At 40.2% G+C, this 16,394-nt stretch overlaps 1 protein-coding gene across 1 annotated transcript; it reads left to right on the top strand.

Moving 5' to 3' along the window:
- The first annotated feature begins 780 nt into the window (after window positions 1–780).
- Window positions 781–8,761, top strand: oat (ornithine aminotransferase). The gene is made up of 10 exons (XM_023413398.2): window positions 781–932; window positions 2,657–2,888; window positions 3,020–3,244; window positions 3,337–3,432; window positions 3,859–3,986; window positions 4,755–4,877; window positions 5,942–6,070; window positions 6,241–6,354; window positions 6,647–6,791; window positions 7,428–8,761. The coding sequence occupies exons 2-10, from the start codon at window positions 2,675–2,677 to the stop codon at window positions 7,586–7,588; spliced, it is 1,335 nt and encodes a 444-aa protein (XP_023269166.1). The 5' UTR covers window positions 781–932; window positions 2,657–2,674; the 3' UTR covers window positions 7,589–8,761.
- Window positions 8,762–16,394: the final 7,633 nt, after the last annotated feature.

Here is a 16,394-nt window from a genome sequence, read left to right as displayed (position 1 = left end):
ATCTGTACTTTACTTAGGTATTTCCATTTCATGACATTTCATACTTATACTTTACAACATTTATCTATCAGCTGTACTTTATAAATTAATATTTTACATACAAAACATATGACTAAGCCACTAGTTAGTTTCTCAGTCAATTAAGTAAAAAAAAAAAAAAAAACAGCGATTGTTTTAAACTGATTAATTATCATGAAAAGTAATTTTTCATGCAAAAATACAACCCAGTAAATGGTTTCTGCTTTTGAGATGTGAAATTAGCTGCTTTTAATCCTCTTAAATTACAGTAAACACAATCATTGTGAGGTTTGGATTGTTGGTCGGAAAAAAAGAGAACTGAAGGTGTCACCTTGGGCTCTGGCTCACTGTAATGGGAATTTCTCAAGCGTTTCTTACGTTTTACAAGCCAAACTATAAATGGATTAATCGAGAAAATATTCAACAAATGAATCCATAATGAAAATAATACACAAGAGAGAAAAATGTTGCTTAAACGTTAATACAGGAGTGATAATAATCTAATGATATACTATTAATTACAAAGTTTACTGTCAGATACACTGTATACCATTTCTCTCCATCGACTACTTCCGCTTGTGATATTTTTAAGTATATTTTTCTGATTCAATATTTAAATACACACATTTCCCTTATTACAGAGCAAAAAAAGAGTGAGTGACACCTGGCGGATGTCAAAGCCATGATAACAGTGATTATTTATAAGTGAAGATGGTCTCTCGGGAATGCGTGGCTCTGGGGAGATGGTTTAGTTTTGCATCATACAGAGGCGTGCCCTCTGACGCAACCACGCATCATCCCGCCACGCTGTGCGAGAGCCACACGGTCATATAATCAGCTTCAAATAGCAGACCGGACAGGAAACGTTCAAGAGGGCTTCAAGAGGGCTTTGAACTCCGCTTCACTTCTTTCTGGTACTGTTTGACATTCCTCCGTGTTTTCTTTGTCCTGTTTTTAAAAACGCTTTCTGTTTAGATTAGTGACAGTCTGGATGTGCGACGGTTAGCTCGTTAGCTGGTGCTGCTTGAAGGAAGCGAAGCTCTCGTGTGTGGTAGCATTGATCTTAAAAGCGTTAATACTCTTTGGCCGAGAAGAAACCGGCTTTTATTTATGCCATGTTTAATTCAATCTTTCAATGACAACTACAACGAGCTTAAAGCTATTTGCCATGGTGTAATATTACATACAAATTGATTTTGGAAGAGCTGCTCAGCTTGCAAGTACCATCTCATCAGAAACTCTTATGGTTCTTATTTAGCCCTCGCTGTAATGTTGATGGGTGTGTGAGGAGGCAGCTCCCCACCAGCCTATCCTGTTAAAGAGCAGGTTAAATGGGGACTGGGTGTCATATCAGGTGGAAAAAAAGGTTCACTGCCCTTAATGAAATGTACTCCAGGTGCTGTCTGTTTGCTGTGTGTGTGTTTATTCCCTGTACACGGTTATTGATTATCCCTAGCCAAGTAGTTTGTTTTTTTCCAATCAGTAAGCCTGGCATATTTCAAAACTGCTGCACTTTTTTTCAAGTTTTTTTGCAAACCCAGAAGCGTTGTGTAATAATCAGACAGTTGAGAAACAACAGTCACACGCTCATCCAGACACCTTTATGTGTAACTTAAATACCAAACTGATGAGATAGTGGGTTGCTCTAAAACCATTCAGTGCGAGGACATTATGAAAGCCACCTCCTCAGTCTTAAATATTTAAACATTTGGAAAGCAGCCATGGATTATCTAACTGATTAAAAATAAGAAAAGCAATAGGTTTTACAGTAGTAGATGATTAAAGTGAAGGGCAGGTTTGAAATAAGTCTCCTTTGATTGCGACCGAATAGAAAAGTCTGGAACATCACAGTTGACTTGCTACGCCGCTGTGGGATTATCTATTGTTAACCCTCACCAAGCAAAAGTCTGTTCCTGTATTGTGTAGAATGTGAAAGAGAAGCGTTGTTCAGCAGACCTGTAAAGCCTGTGTGTTCTGTGGAATCTCACATAGCAGTGTATTAGCTTATTGGGCTTGATCTTTGTAGCTACTGTGAAGCTTTGTTTTATGCTTTTTGTATGTTGGTGACAGCATCGCTGCCAAAAAAAAAAGGAACAGGTTTCAGATTAGTGGTTCTCAAATTTCTTCGGTTTTGGAGAAAAGAACCAGGAAGAAAGTTAAAACCCACTCAAACCAAGTGTTTAGGTGAAATCCTGAGCTATTACTTACTGTCCACTGTTAGTGTGTTAGTGTCACTGCTGTTGTTGTGGCAGCATGTCTTCGATCTGTTGTTTGCTCTGACTTGTCTGATGTGTTCCATCTTTTGATATTTAATCACTGAATATTAATGACCGGACTAATTTCCTTTGTACTTAACTGTTTTGACAGTTGCTCTAAACACATGTGAATCCTGTTTTCTTGTTACTGTATTACTGTACTGATTCAGTGTTAAAATTACTTTGATTTCTTATCGACATACAATTAATATGATCAAGGATAAAACACAATAAAGCTAACAGCTTACAAACATTATGGTCCTTGTTAGATTCTTTCTTTAGAACTTATTAACCACTTGTGACAGTTGTGTAAATCATCACTTTGCTACTTTCTATCATAAATACCAACTGAGTTATCTTTTTTTTTGTGCTTAATCATATAGTCAGAGCTGCATACAACCATGAACGGAATGATTCTCCAGTTCAGCCGCAGTCTAAGCCGTGCTGCCCCTGTTCTCCATCGCAGCATCCACTCTGGCACACGTCCCGCCTCCACTGCTGCCACTAAACTGAGGGCTGAACGCCTGCTTACCTCAGAGGAAATCTATGTCCGCGAGGACAAGTACGGAGCGCACAACTACCATCCCCTGCCTGTGGCTTTAGAGAGAGGGGAGGGTGAGTTCAGAGTATCATATGACTACAAAAAATAATGGTCGAATTAATGCGTGGTTAACAGACGAGCATCGTACAGTGCTTTTTCTCCTGTAACCTCTGGTTATTTTGTTTTATTCTTTTCTCTACTTAAGGCATCTATGTGTGGGATGTGGAGGGCAACCGGTATTATGACTTCCTGAGCGCCTACAGCGCAGTAAACCAGGGACACTGCCACCCAAAGATCATAGCTGCGCTCAGCGCCCAGGCCTCCAAACTCTCCCTGACCTCCAGAGCTTTCTACAACAATGTGCTGGGAGCCTATGAGGAATACATCACAAACATGTTTGGCTATGACAAAGTGTTACCCATGAATACAGGTAAGCAAAGCACCATATAGTAGTCATAGGAGGGAACATCTTCAGACATTTGGATGAGTGCAATTGTTGACATTTGTTTGGCAACAAATTAGGTGTTGAAGGTGGTGAGACTGCCTGCAAGCTTGCCCGCAAGTGGGCCTACAGTGTGAAGGGGGTTCCCAAAAACAAGGCCAAAATCATCTTTGCAGGTAAGTAACCACCTTAAGTTTTAAAAGACTGCATCACAATTTAGAAATTTGCCCCACTTGTCACCTGCCCAGAGAATCATAAGAAAATTTGCACCAATGTCATGTATATCTTAATTGGATCGGTACAAAAGCTCAAGGCTCAAAATCTCTTCTCTGTAACACTAGATTTCAATAACTGGTTTTGTTTACACTGGAAATTGGAAAAGAGAACTAAACTTTGCTTAAATCTACAGTGAGCTAACATTCCAAGTATTACAGAACTTGTTCCAGCTGCTACAGGGTAAGGTGACTATTGGGACAAATCCAAACAAGTCTTTTTAATCTTAGACTAAAAAAAGCACAGGTTTCTAATTACCTGTATTATGTAAAGATGTAAACTGAGAACAGTAAGTTAAACATGCTATCTCATTCTCTCTTGTTGATCAGATGGAAACTTCTGGGGCCGCACCATGGCAGCCATCTCCAGCTCCACTGACCCCAGTAGTTATGAAGGTTTCGGCCCCTTCATGCCAGGATTTGAGCTTGTTCCATACAATGACATTCCTGCACTGAAGGTACAGGTTTTGACCCTGTCAATACACACAATCTAGATAGCTACCCTGAATGTTTACATTTGTTTGCATCACAGAGAGGCGGTACAGTGTTCTGACATTTCTGAGCTGTATAGAAACGTTCTGCCACCGCTTTCAACCCAGTCGCCAAAGTGCCTCGTAAATACCAAAATTAAAGAGTAAAGTTTTCTCAGTCACTGCACACCAGACATCTTTTATATAACACCATCTCATTTGCAAAATAAATAGTTATGCATGATTCAAAGGCAGCAAAAGTTTCATCATACTTTCTGTCGTAATGTGCTTGGTAGATAAATCCAACATGCAGGACCTCAAAGTCTGCTGCTAAATTCCATTCACAGTGGTTTTCTTTCCTTGGAGAACAAACAGTTGTTATGGAGGCTGCTGTTTTGGAAATATTTTTTTTCTTTGTTCAATGAAGGAAAAGGTTTGTTTAATCCTGCCTTGTAGTTGAAGATGTATCTTATTTTAACAACATTATCATGTCCCTATGTTCAAAAATCATGTTTATTTCATAAGATCCTCTAAAACTAGCTGACTTGAAACATTCTTTGTCTATGTAAACATCAGGAACAAATGACTGACTCAAGTTTCGTGTCAATGCTGATAGGGTTATCTTAGCAACTGTTACTTTTCTGTGTAAACATAAGAACCTAATGATTGACTGATGCAGCATGTATTTATTCACAGGCTTATCTTGGACAAAGATAAAAAATGTCTGACCAGTCTTTTTTTTTTTTTGTTATCCAGAAAGCCTTTCAAGACCCAAATGTGGCAGCTTTCATGGTGGAGCCCATCCAGGGCGAGGCTGGGGTGGTGGTCCCCGACCAGGGCTACCTGACCAAAATCAGAGAACTTTGCACTAAATACAACGTAAGTCAAAATGGTTCAATTTATAAAACCAAATATCACGCTCACAAATTTGCTTCCAGGGTTTTTACAATCTATCAATCTACAGCAAACAACATCCTCTATTATTTGACCCTCAGTTCAGATATTGAGTCTCTAGTGGCTTTGGCCTGAACTACTATCTTTTTTTCAGTAATAAAATCACACCATGATGGCATTTTCTTCTCTAACCGACCACTTATTATGCCTGAAGCTTGTTCCATAGTGTTTTATGAGTGTTAACAGTGTGATGTTGACGTCAAACAGCTAGCAGGCGTCCAGGTTTAATTCTGAAGGCTGAGCACATGACAAATAATAGGTTCTTTAGCAGAGGGGTAGATGGTGGAGAGAGAGACTACACTCTAGCACTCAACTTAAAACTGCCACCTCTTAATACCAATGTGTGTTTTGGTAACACTACTACAGTTTAAGAATCCTCAAGGTGCATTCTGGTATATGGGTGTGCATTACGCCAATTTAGAGACAACATTTTGTAGTTTTTATCATGCTGCTTGGAGTACAAGTGCACATTATATATTTCCCATATGCATGATTCTTTGGCCTAAATAGTAGAAGTAGTGCAACCCCCCCCCCCCCCCGCCAAAAAAAAAGTCTTACAGACTGTCTCCTTCTGATCGTCGAATTAATTGAGGGCAAACTATGTTTTCAGTCATTTATATATACGTTTTCCTATCTGGTATGAGGAGTAGAAAAGCACTGCAGATGACCTCTGCTTCACAAGGACAGAAAGGGTTTCAGTCAGTTATGTCAAAAGAAGAGCAGTGATGTTAAATTGCTTCATAGCAGACAGAGGGGTCCAGTCTTATCAGCTAACGTTTGCACATCATTCACTCTAGGGCTAACAGTTCTTATAAAGGAGCATGTGAGCACTTGGAGCAGTGTAGCTTAACTGGAAGTCATTTGATCTAAAATGTGGCCAAGTCTTGCTCAGGTCATTACATTTTTTTCAACCTTCTACTTTCCCTGGTTATGTTCACATAGAGCAGTACAATTGCAATCCCACATGAAGTCCTGTGTGTTTTGTTCAGGTGTTGTGGATTGCTGATGAGGTGCAGACAGGCCTGGCACGTACCGGCCGGCGGCTGGCTGTGGACCACGAGGAAGTCCGTCCAGATGTGGTAATTCTGGGCAAAGCTCTTTCTGGAGGAGTTTACCCTGTAAGTATTTTGTTGTTGTTCAGTAGCACTTCATATCATGTTATAGATTTATTTTTGCTATAGTCACAGACTTAAACTTTGGGACTTTTGGAGTCCTGTTTTGCTGGACAGGAGTATAGACCATTTAATGTGATGTAACTGACCTTTGCATTAACTGATCTTTGTGTCAGGTTTCTGCTGTTCTGTGTGATGATGAAATAATGCTGACCATCAAGCCTGGGGAACACGGGTCCACGTATGGAGGTAACCCTGTGGCCTGTCAGGTTGCTATCGCTGCACTTCAGGTCAGTGTTTGGGTGCACTTTATCTATCTTTTTCTTGTTTATTTTCCTTTTAACAAATCATCACTTATTCTTATTTTTTTTCCCCCTTTGTTTTAAACTGATAAAATGGAGAGAAAATGTAGCGTAGTATAGCAACAAACCAGAAAGTTGAAATAATTTTAAAGCATTCTACACCATCAAAGACAATATGACATTAAAAGAAAAAATACGCATGTCAGCAATAAGTTCTCTCGTTTGTCAATTGTTTTAAAAACTCTTAACTCTACTCTCTTTTAATTGGTCTTATTTGCAGGTGATGGAGGAGGAGAAGCTGGCAGAGAATGCTCAAAGGATGGGAGAGCTGCTGCGGTCTGAGTTGAGAAAGCTTCCCAAAGACATTGTGACAACAGTCAGAGGAAAAGGCCTCCTCAATGCAGTCGTCATCAAAGAGACCAAAGGTACAGTAATGTAAAACTCCCACAACGGCCCTCTGATAGCAAAGGTTATTGGGTAATTAATCTAATTAGAGACCAGTAGTTATTACTGCACTATCACACGAGTAATTAGTACTCATGAGTTAGACCACACCCATCTTCAACCTCGACCTTTATTTTTGATCTCAGTTACACGCTTATAAAGTTTCATGACTGTATCTTGCAAGGTTGTGGCACTATTGCAGGCATGTAAACACCTACCAAAGCACTCAAAGGCGCCTCTGTGGTAGTTTCTGCTACAGTAAGTGTCTCCAGGACAAGGTGAAAACAAAACACACTGTTGCGGCTGGAAAAATGTCACTTAATATACATTTTTCTTGAGCGCATTCCTCAGGCTACTAAATACATCAAACTCGTTTAATTCAGTATCTACAAATGTGTCTATGTACTGGAAGTCAGAGCATCAAGACAGAATTGGTTTATGTTTTTAAGTTGACTGGAACAAAAAAATATCCTAGATGTTTGTGCTATAGAACTTAAGGACAAGTTAAGTTAAGTTAAGAGGGAAATTGGAAAATGCAAAGTAATAGTTTATTGGACTGGATCTTTGTCAGAATTTATTTGCATCTTGCTATATTAAATAAAACGATCTCCCCCCAGACTACGATGCCTGGAAAGTGTGCTTACGTCTTCGTGACAACGGACTGCTGGCCAAGCCCACCCATGGTGACATCATCCGCCTGGCCCCTCCCCTCATCATTAAAGAGCACGAGCTGCACGAATGTGTCGATATCATCCAGAGAACCATCATGTCCTTCTAAGCAGCTGCTACTGTAGTAATACACAGACATTCTTTAAATTGATAATCCGCATTAGCTGAAGCTATGGCCTGTCAAAGTCGCCGAAACATTTATTACTTGTGTTCATTTCTATGTGTTTTTAAGATAGGGGCTCTTTGAAGGGCAATTACTGTAGAAATACAGTATACAGAGACTGTGTATGGAATGTGCTTCTACGAAGATACACTGACACTTTTGTACAGAAAAACTGCTGTAAAGAAAAGGGTTCCGTTAGACTGCCTGAGGAAAGACTGCTACACAGGTGGAAAACATCTGTGGTTTGTTTTAAATGTTCCCCATCTTAAAATGAATTCAATAAATAGATGGACTTTGAAATGGTTAATTCAGGGTTTTGCTGGTAATGGGTGATGTAAATAATGACCATTGTGTCTTGAACGAAACCTTTTTCATTTAAAAAAAAAAAAATCACTTTATTTCACTTTATTTTTTTTTCTCAACAGAGGCGCACAGATACATCTGACAGACTTTTGTATGGGACAAGTTACAAGTTGAAAAACATAAGAGGGAAAGACAGCTTGCTGAAGTGAAATTGTGTCTATAGTACTCAGTGTACCATAGTTTACTGCAGTAGTATAGATTAGTTTACAGTTACAGCTCAGTTACAGTCTACTCAGCTGCCCCCATCTGCTGGGGTTCACGTGCATCTTTAAAAAGCCTTGACATGTAGAGGAAGTTCTCAGATTCCAGGTCTTCAGAATTTCATAAAAAACTTCATAATTGCACTAAAACTCTGACAATGCTAAAAGTTTAAGTAGATTTAATGTCCCGTACAAATTATAAACATATTATATGAACCTGTTTCATTTTAATTTAAAATAAATGACTGTTACTGTGGAAGAAATGCTTTTGTGGGAACTGTAGTCCTTGAACTTAAATGCTGAAACCGAACATAAGTTTTTTTTCCTCTTTGTTGTATTATTTGGTTTATTTTATTTCTAAAAGGGACATGCTGTGTGAGGATTATGCTGCTAGCTAAGGCTGGTTTAGTTTCAAGTATTTACAGTATCCGTTCAGTTGTTGAACTTTCTAGTGAATGTTTTAACTGTTGTAAAACAATGTAATTTCAAGGGCTATATCACCTTGAAGTAGTTACATAACCCATTGTTCATCAAATAAATTTTTTGGCAGTCTTCACTCTTGTCTCTTGGCTATTTGTCCAAACTAAACAAATGTCAGGAAGCAGGTAACTGCTGATTCAAATCTGGAGCTTGATGATGTAAAAGGAGCCTTTCTGGATTAGCAACCAACAACCTTTAACTGTGTCTTGAAACACCGGGTTTTATAGTTACTGAGTAAAATATAAAACATGTCACTCTACACCAGATGATGCTCCATATTTGAAGGAGATAAAAAAAAAAAATGCCTGAGTTCTGCTTTGACATCATTACATACCCGAAGGAAAAGCGTACAGACAATTTTCAGTGCCACATTGTCAAATACTGTCAGTGCACCTCATCCATTATTTTTGCAATGATTGTAAATGTAACACTAGATGGCGCTGTGCTCTCACAGAACTGCGACTGAGCATCTGGGGTAGTTAAATGAAGTAGCCCATACAAACACTTAGCGGGGAGGCGTTAAAGCTTAAAGGAAGAAATGTGTGGATCAGATACTGAAGCTGCACTGAAGATACATTTCAAGACAAATCATGTTATAAAATCCCTGCTTATTATATGTTATGAGCCACAACCTGGATGATCCATCCATCAGTCTGTGTCACAATCCTCCACGCCAAGAGTACACTGACAGAGATTTGACATATTTGACACTCATCATACCCAAGAGACAAACTGCATCTTGGAAAAACAACCACACAGTGTGTCCACATATAATTTCTCACACAGCAACAATATAAACAGCGGCAGTAACAGAATTAATACTGAAATACAGGTCTGAAACATGGTATGAGTTAACATGTCACCACTGCTGTAAAGTGAATTAAGAGAAAGAAGGAGATAAACAAAGAAACACATTTTACATGTAGAAATTTAATGTGAAATGAGGACTCCCTGGCAAACTCTCATTGAATCATTGTGGGAGAACAAACTCAAACTGTGAGATCAACAGAGCCTGACAGGTTCTCCTTAGTTAGCAGTAATTAACAAACCACATGGTCTCCCATTTTCTCACTCGGCTTATTTAAAAGCAGCAAAGTTGTTTAGCAAAAGTTGTGCAACAGACATCAGGTTTCATTCTGAAGCAGGTGCACAAGAAGACATATTGCATGCTGTTAAGAATCAATAAAATCCACTCTAATTATTTTAGTGCCTCGCACTTTTAATGGCATATGCCTGGCCAACTGCTATTTAAAGACTTTGTATTGAGTGCATTTTTGGCACATACGATTTATCCAGGGGAGGCTTGGATGGTGTTTTGTAGGAATGCATTGCTTGACATACAGTACAGCTGCACACATTCTTGACTGGACACTGACCCAGCACTCCCACAATCTTATCTACTGGTCACTGAACAGCTGTGTCAGATTTATTTACATTTACTCATTTGGCAGAGGTTTTTATCTGAAGCCACTTACAAGTGAGGGACATCACTAAAGCTGCAGTGCAGTAGGAAACCTTGGTGTAAGTACTAAGTACTACATCTATTTAATAAGTGCAAGGAGATCAAAATAAAGAAGTGCACCAAAAGTGCAGGGTAAGTGCTAGTCAGGCATGTTAGGGTGTTTAGGAGAGGAGGCGCTTTCAGAAGAGATGAGTTTTTAAGAGCTCTGCTGCTCTGATAGAATTCAGTAACTTGTTCCACCACCGGGGAACCACAGACGAGAAGAGACTGCGATTTATGTTGCCAAACCAGGGATGAAACCTTTGTTTGAGAAAAAAATCTTAACTCAGTGTACACGTACCAGCTTTTCCCTGAGCTTTCAGCCACATATCATGGTCTTGTTCAGTGGATGCAGAATACAATAACAGCTCCTGAACTAATCATATGTTTTTTTGCATGTTTTGTGTGTAAATCCTTAAAGCTGCTATAATGAATTTAATTTTAATAATAAAAATGTATTAACTGAAAATGTGAATGTGAAAGAGGTCGCTCATACTTCTATCTACTTGCTCAGAGATACAAATAATGATTAGCCAATGAACACAGTGGAACATTTAGCAGCTAAAGGGTCAGATGTTTCCCTCAGTTGTTGGCAGAGATGAAAAATGAATATTGGACTTATCTTCACCAGCTGGCCAGAAATGCAACTCCAAATGAAAAATAATTTTGCTACGGAGATGGTGCATGTGTAAATACGCAACCATGAACTGACAAGTTTGCAAGTATCAACTTCAAAGGTGAGTTACGTGTTCACGACCCGTTTCCGCAGCATAAAACTGCCCAAAAAAATCAGTTATTGCAGGTTTAACTAGTAAGTACTGTTGTCAAATAAATCCGTAGTGGAGCAAAACAGTAAGATTTTATAAAAAAGTAGCATAACATGTTACTTTCTGCAAGCTCTAACTTTCTCTAACCTTCAGGCCATTCAGGCCTTTTTTTTTTTTGTTTTATCATTCGTGCTGTCAAAACAGGGCTTGTAGTTCAGGGTGAAAGTGCACACAGCCTACAATGTAGGGCAGGTCATTATTTCATATGAAGCGAAGCAGAGAGATGAGCGAGTCCCAGAGTTTGCTTGTGAAATATGAGTGGAATCCAGTCTGGCAGGAGAAATGAGGGTTATCACTGGGTGACACAGAGCAATGTGCTTGTGTCCTGTGCAGGCTTTGATCCTGCACTCTGCAGAGACCTGCATCCCTCTCTGCCACGACAGGAAAGTGCACCGTATTCCACAAATGAGCTCCAGTTTTGGCAGGGGAGTGACAGGCCACAGGCTCTGTGAGGATCTGGGAACACCGAGGTCCAGGCTCCAGCAGGGCTTCGACAGCCTCAGCCAAACCTAAAGACGCTCCTGTAAAGCTACTTGATTTTCAGCGCCACACACTCGGTGCCAACAGTCAGTGCCTGGTCTATTCAAGCATGTGGTGCAAGGCTGGCTTCAAAGACTGGTGTGTGTTCCACCACAATTCCTCGGACCCAGAAGGTCAAGAGGGGCTCATCCAGACTGGATAGCTGCTCTCGTCCCACTCTTTCAGCTCTTTGTTCCTCTCCTCCTCTTTGTCTTTCCTCTGCCTCTCAGTCTCACTCTTTTTTCTATTTTTTTTTTTAATTTGTTATCTCTCCCTGTGTCCTCCCTCTCTTCCTGCCCCTTTGTCCCTCTCTCAGCCGGCCCATTTGTATTCATCCCTTACATAATAGAGAAATCAGATTGTGGTACTTAGCATGGATGTAATCAAAGTACTGTGCCTGAAATTTAATTCAGGTAAAGTTGCAGTTAAGAAGAGGATAAATTATAAAGCTCTGTATCCATTAAATGTGAGGAGAATAAGGTGCCAGCTTGAGAATTATGACTGATGCAGTGCTGGAGTGGGATAAGCTATTAATTTTTTCCTGTACCACCACAGATAAATCAGAGAAACGTTGGGCTCGCCTGCCAGTGCTCATATTAACGGGCCTTTTGCATTAAGTTTATGACATCTGAGTGCACTGATAAAATACATGTGCATCTTAAAGGGCAAATGACACATAATCCTTAAAGAGTAATGTGCGCTGACCGTTTTTCTCTTCCTCCATGTGGCTCTTTCAGTTCGCACCAGAGGGGATATATATATTGATCAAGTACAGCAAGGTCCTCAGAAGGACGTGTTCCTCCCTGCAGATCTGAGGCACACTTGGCAAATGTGACTCTCAGACCAATTGCTTAAGTTGTCACGCCCTCACCTCATTTATTTCTTGGTTGCAGACACGTGCGCAGTCCTTACGAATCTTTACAAAGGCAAATATGACACGGTCACGGTTGTAGAAGTCTCACCACATTTTCACGATCTTTACACGACATTCAAGTTTTCACACGCAAATGACACAACACAGGTGCCACATACGAAAACATGGGTCACATGACCAGGAAATTATGCAAAAAAATAAATAAATCCCTGTCAATTACAACAATTTGTCTATATTAAGTATTTATGTAGAATACCAATGCAAAACAACACACAAATGTTATGTTGACTTAATAAGAACCCCTTATTATAGGAAATCAGTTTTTCAGATATAAATTAATGCCATCACACTGCATTGATCACACAGGAAATTGTATAAATCACAGTGAAGAGTGACGCATTACATCTCTGTGTGCATCTCTGGCCCCTGCGGCACTGAATGTAAAATGTCTGGCTGTAACTCTACTACATGCAAGAGGGGGGTGACTCATCCATCTGCTGTTCATGTCTCTGAACATCCTCGCTTCACTTTCCATTAGAAAATAAACTCAATTACAAATTTGTTTAATTGTATTATCCGCAGCTGGGAACATAGCCGTTCGTGTTTTTGACTGGTAAGTCATAATTAGACTCAATGGACTACCACCGGTTGAGCTTCGCTTCAGTATAATGAATGAGGAAAGGTTCACAGCAGAGGTAAGCAACGGTTAAAAAAACCAAGACCCTGGGCGGTGAGAGTCTGTTGCCAGAGAGTGTGATTCATTCAACTGACTTTCAAATTCATGTGAGCCAGCGCTATCAGCATTTCAAAAAACGAATGAATAATACTAAATGAATATGTGCATCTAACTAACTATAACAAGAGAGCTACTTGAAACGAGTGAATTTCAGCAGAGCCACTCCCATGTTCCCATGGTCTTATGTTCACCAGATTTATATGGTCATAATGGGAACATGATAAAGGGTCTTATGTTTTCCATTTCTATGTATGTGCTATCCTAGGGTCCTATGTTCTCATGGTCCTATTTTTCCCAGATTTATACAGCACATAATGGGAACCTGAAAAAACCCTAATCCTAATTTCAGTTTTGTATTTGCTTAACATGACATGGGCTATTGTAGGAACTCGTCAAAGGGGTTGTTGTTCCAATTTAAATAAAAAAATTAATAAAAAATTGGATATTATTTATGAAATATTTTAACTTGCCAAATTTGACCCGAACACAATTGGACAATAGTTGATGTGTTTTAACAGAATACTGGATGGGAAACCTAGGACCCTGGGAACATAGATACACTCCCGATGTCAGCGCCTCAAAACCATCCGATAGTCTCGACTATGTTCATGTTCAGCAACCAGCATTAATTTAGATTTTTAGCAATGCTAGCTGTGTGGCTCTCGTGATAGCTGGTTGCTCTCTATCTAAAGATCTCCTGGATGAATTGGCTCAATTCAATTCAATTTGGTACAAATTTTCATATCTATGATTTGTGATAACCTTTAGTGATCCCTTTTACTGAGCAGTGAAGTGAAGTTTACATTTTAAATGATCCGTTGCTTTTTTTTTTAGTGCTCATTATCAAATATTAGCATGGTAACACACTAAACAATGATGGTGAACATCATAAACATAATACCTGCTATTCGAAACATGTTAGCATTGTCACTGTGAGCTTTTAGCTCGGTGCTTACATCAGCATGCTGTACCCACGATCAGCCTCACAGAGATGCTAGCATCATGGCTGTATAATCTTCAGCCCACAAACTTAGATTTTAAATGAGTCCTGTTTCACCGAAGTTTGAAACTCAAATGAAAAGTCTCATGACTTGAGTTTTATCTTGATTCAAAATTACGTCGCTGCAGGTTCTGCAAAGAGTCTGTTTTAGAGTTTAAGAGAAAATCTGGAAGTGCTCTTAAATGTGGGAGTTAAAAAAAATGCTAGTTGGAGCCATGTGTTTCTTCCAGCCTCGTTTAACATTGTTATGTGTGTCTTCCAGTTACAGCGCCAGTTGTAGAACAAACAAGTTAAACACACATTATGTCCGTCCTTTATTCAAATGTAACTGTTGGAGTGGGTCGTCCTATCTCTGGCCGTTTGTCAGTGTGTATCAGCTTGTGAAGGAGTTCTACTGCCCCCAAGTGGCCCAAAAAAAGGAAAACAACATCAGTAATCTCAACTTTAAATGTGATGCAATCACTTTAATCTGATTTTAGGTCAATTATGATTTATCCTAATCTTTGTGTATATCAGTACCAAGGGGTGCAACTTATAACTGGATTGACGTGGGGTTGAAATTTCCACTGATTTCAGTCATTTTCGGGTGCAGCTACTATTCCAGTAGGAGGTATAAGTCTCACATGTGGCAGCCACGACACTGAGACCACAATAAAATGAGCACATGCCGCTACTTGTGGCTATAAAATACGCCTCTGGGTAGTTGGAGGCTACATAAGCCGCAGACAGCACCAGTCACCATGGCTTCGCCTTTTCGCCGCCCTCTTCTCTCTTCAGGTCAACCGAAGTGGCAGTCGGCTAACTCTGTCGAGGCCATACACAAACTGATGCTCCGTAAGGACTTGGCTTTACACTGCAGACTCGCCACAACAGCTGCAGACAAAGCCTCAGTGTTTACAGAGTTCATGGCTAAGGCTAGGGAAGAGGAGGAGGCAGCAGGAAGGAGGAGGAGGGCGAGGGGGAGAGATGTAGGTCTCAGCTTCCACTGCTAGAGGGAAAAAAATGACCAGGGGAAACGGGACCATAACGGTGCCCACAGGAATTCAAGTCTCAGGCTTAAAAAAATGTGGAGCGGTCATCCTGCGCATCCTAGGAGAGGATTCAGACAGTTTACGTAACAAAGGAGAAGCTTTATGACACCCGGGGGACGGAGAGAAAGAAAAGGGAGGTGTGCAGAGGTGAAGGCTAAATTGGCCCTGTACATATGGTGCTCGTTCCTTCAACAGTGGGATGGGGTGTACCCGGCTGTGTGTACCTCAGATTCAAGGTGGTGAATTAGAAGAAAACTGTGCCTGTGTGTAGCAGAGCAGAGGTAGGAGGAGTCCTCCCAGGAAGACTGGCAACCTGAAGTATCACAGTTGGGTTGGGCAAGCTGCCACAGAAGCTCTCAGTGTCATAAAGGATAAATCATGGCGCTAAGCATTGCCGTGGCACTCCCCGTCTGATGCAGCACGACTTCTCTGTGAACACTGGAGCTTGGCAAACATGAAATGTCACTTTTTAACTTCAGCAGTTTTTGTCAACGTCTTTCACGATGGAAGCCATCAAAGGTGCATTTAAGTGGTGCAATAATGCTCAGCACCTGTGTTGTTAATACTGGCATGGTGCAACACTGTGTAAAAAAAAAAAAAAATGCTGCCCTTAGCTCAAGGGCGAAAGGGCTCTCCTCTCATCATCAGGCTGAGGTGTAATGAATCAGCATTGTTGTTCCTGTTCCATGTCTGAGCTAATTAATTACTAATGAGGGATGTCAAATTTCATTTTTATAAACCCAGTCATTTAAGTGCGGTTAAATTAATGACTGTGGATTGTCTGGTGTTTGGGTCAGAGACAGTAAATTAACTGAGGCTGGTTGGTCGTTTATTTTCCACAACCACAAACACTTTCACTTTTCTGGATTTCAGTCAGGGAATCTACTGTACAGCATTTTTTGTTTTTCTGTAGTGTACTGTATCATCATTTCTTACAGGAGTGGATCATTTTCACCATGTATTCCTGCACCAGTTTAATAAAGAATTACTGATGATTCTACATATCTGTTATAATTAGGTGCAATGCTGTTGTAAGGTTCGCACCAGCCGAGCTGTCTAGCTGTGCAGGACATAAAATGAGCAGTGACATCTGCAGCAGGCAGAAGCACAATCACAGTGATGCTTGCTAATTAAAATCTCAATGCTATTTTCTTAAAAGCAATCCCTTTTGACACATAGTAGGTAGGAAGGAACGCGCACACACTGAAAAATGATTACAAG

The sequence above is a fragment of the Seriola lalandi genome, unplaced genomic scaffold (assembly GCF_002814215.2).
Source record: "Seriola lalandi dorsalis isolate HSWRI2012SDOR001 ecotype SW California unplaced genomic scaffold, Sedor1 jcf7180002054516, whole genome shotgun sequence".
Classification (NCBI taxonomy): domain Eukaryota; kingdom Metazoa; phylum Chordata; class Actinopteri; order Carangiformes; family Carangidae; genus Seriola; species Seriola lalandi.
This window is presented reverse-complemented; position numbering and strand designations above follow the sequence as displayed.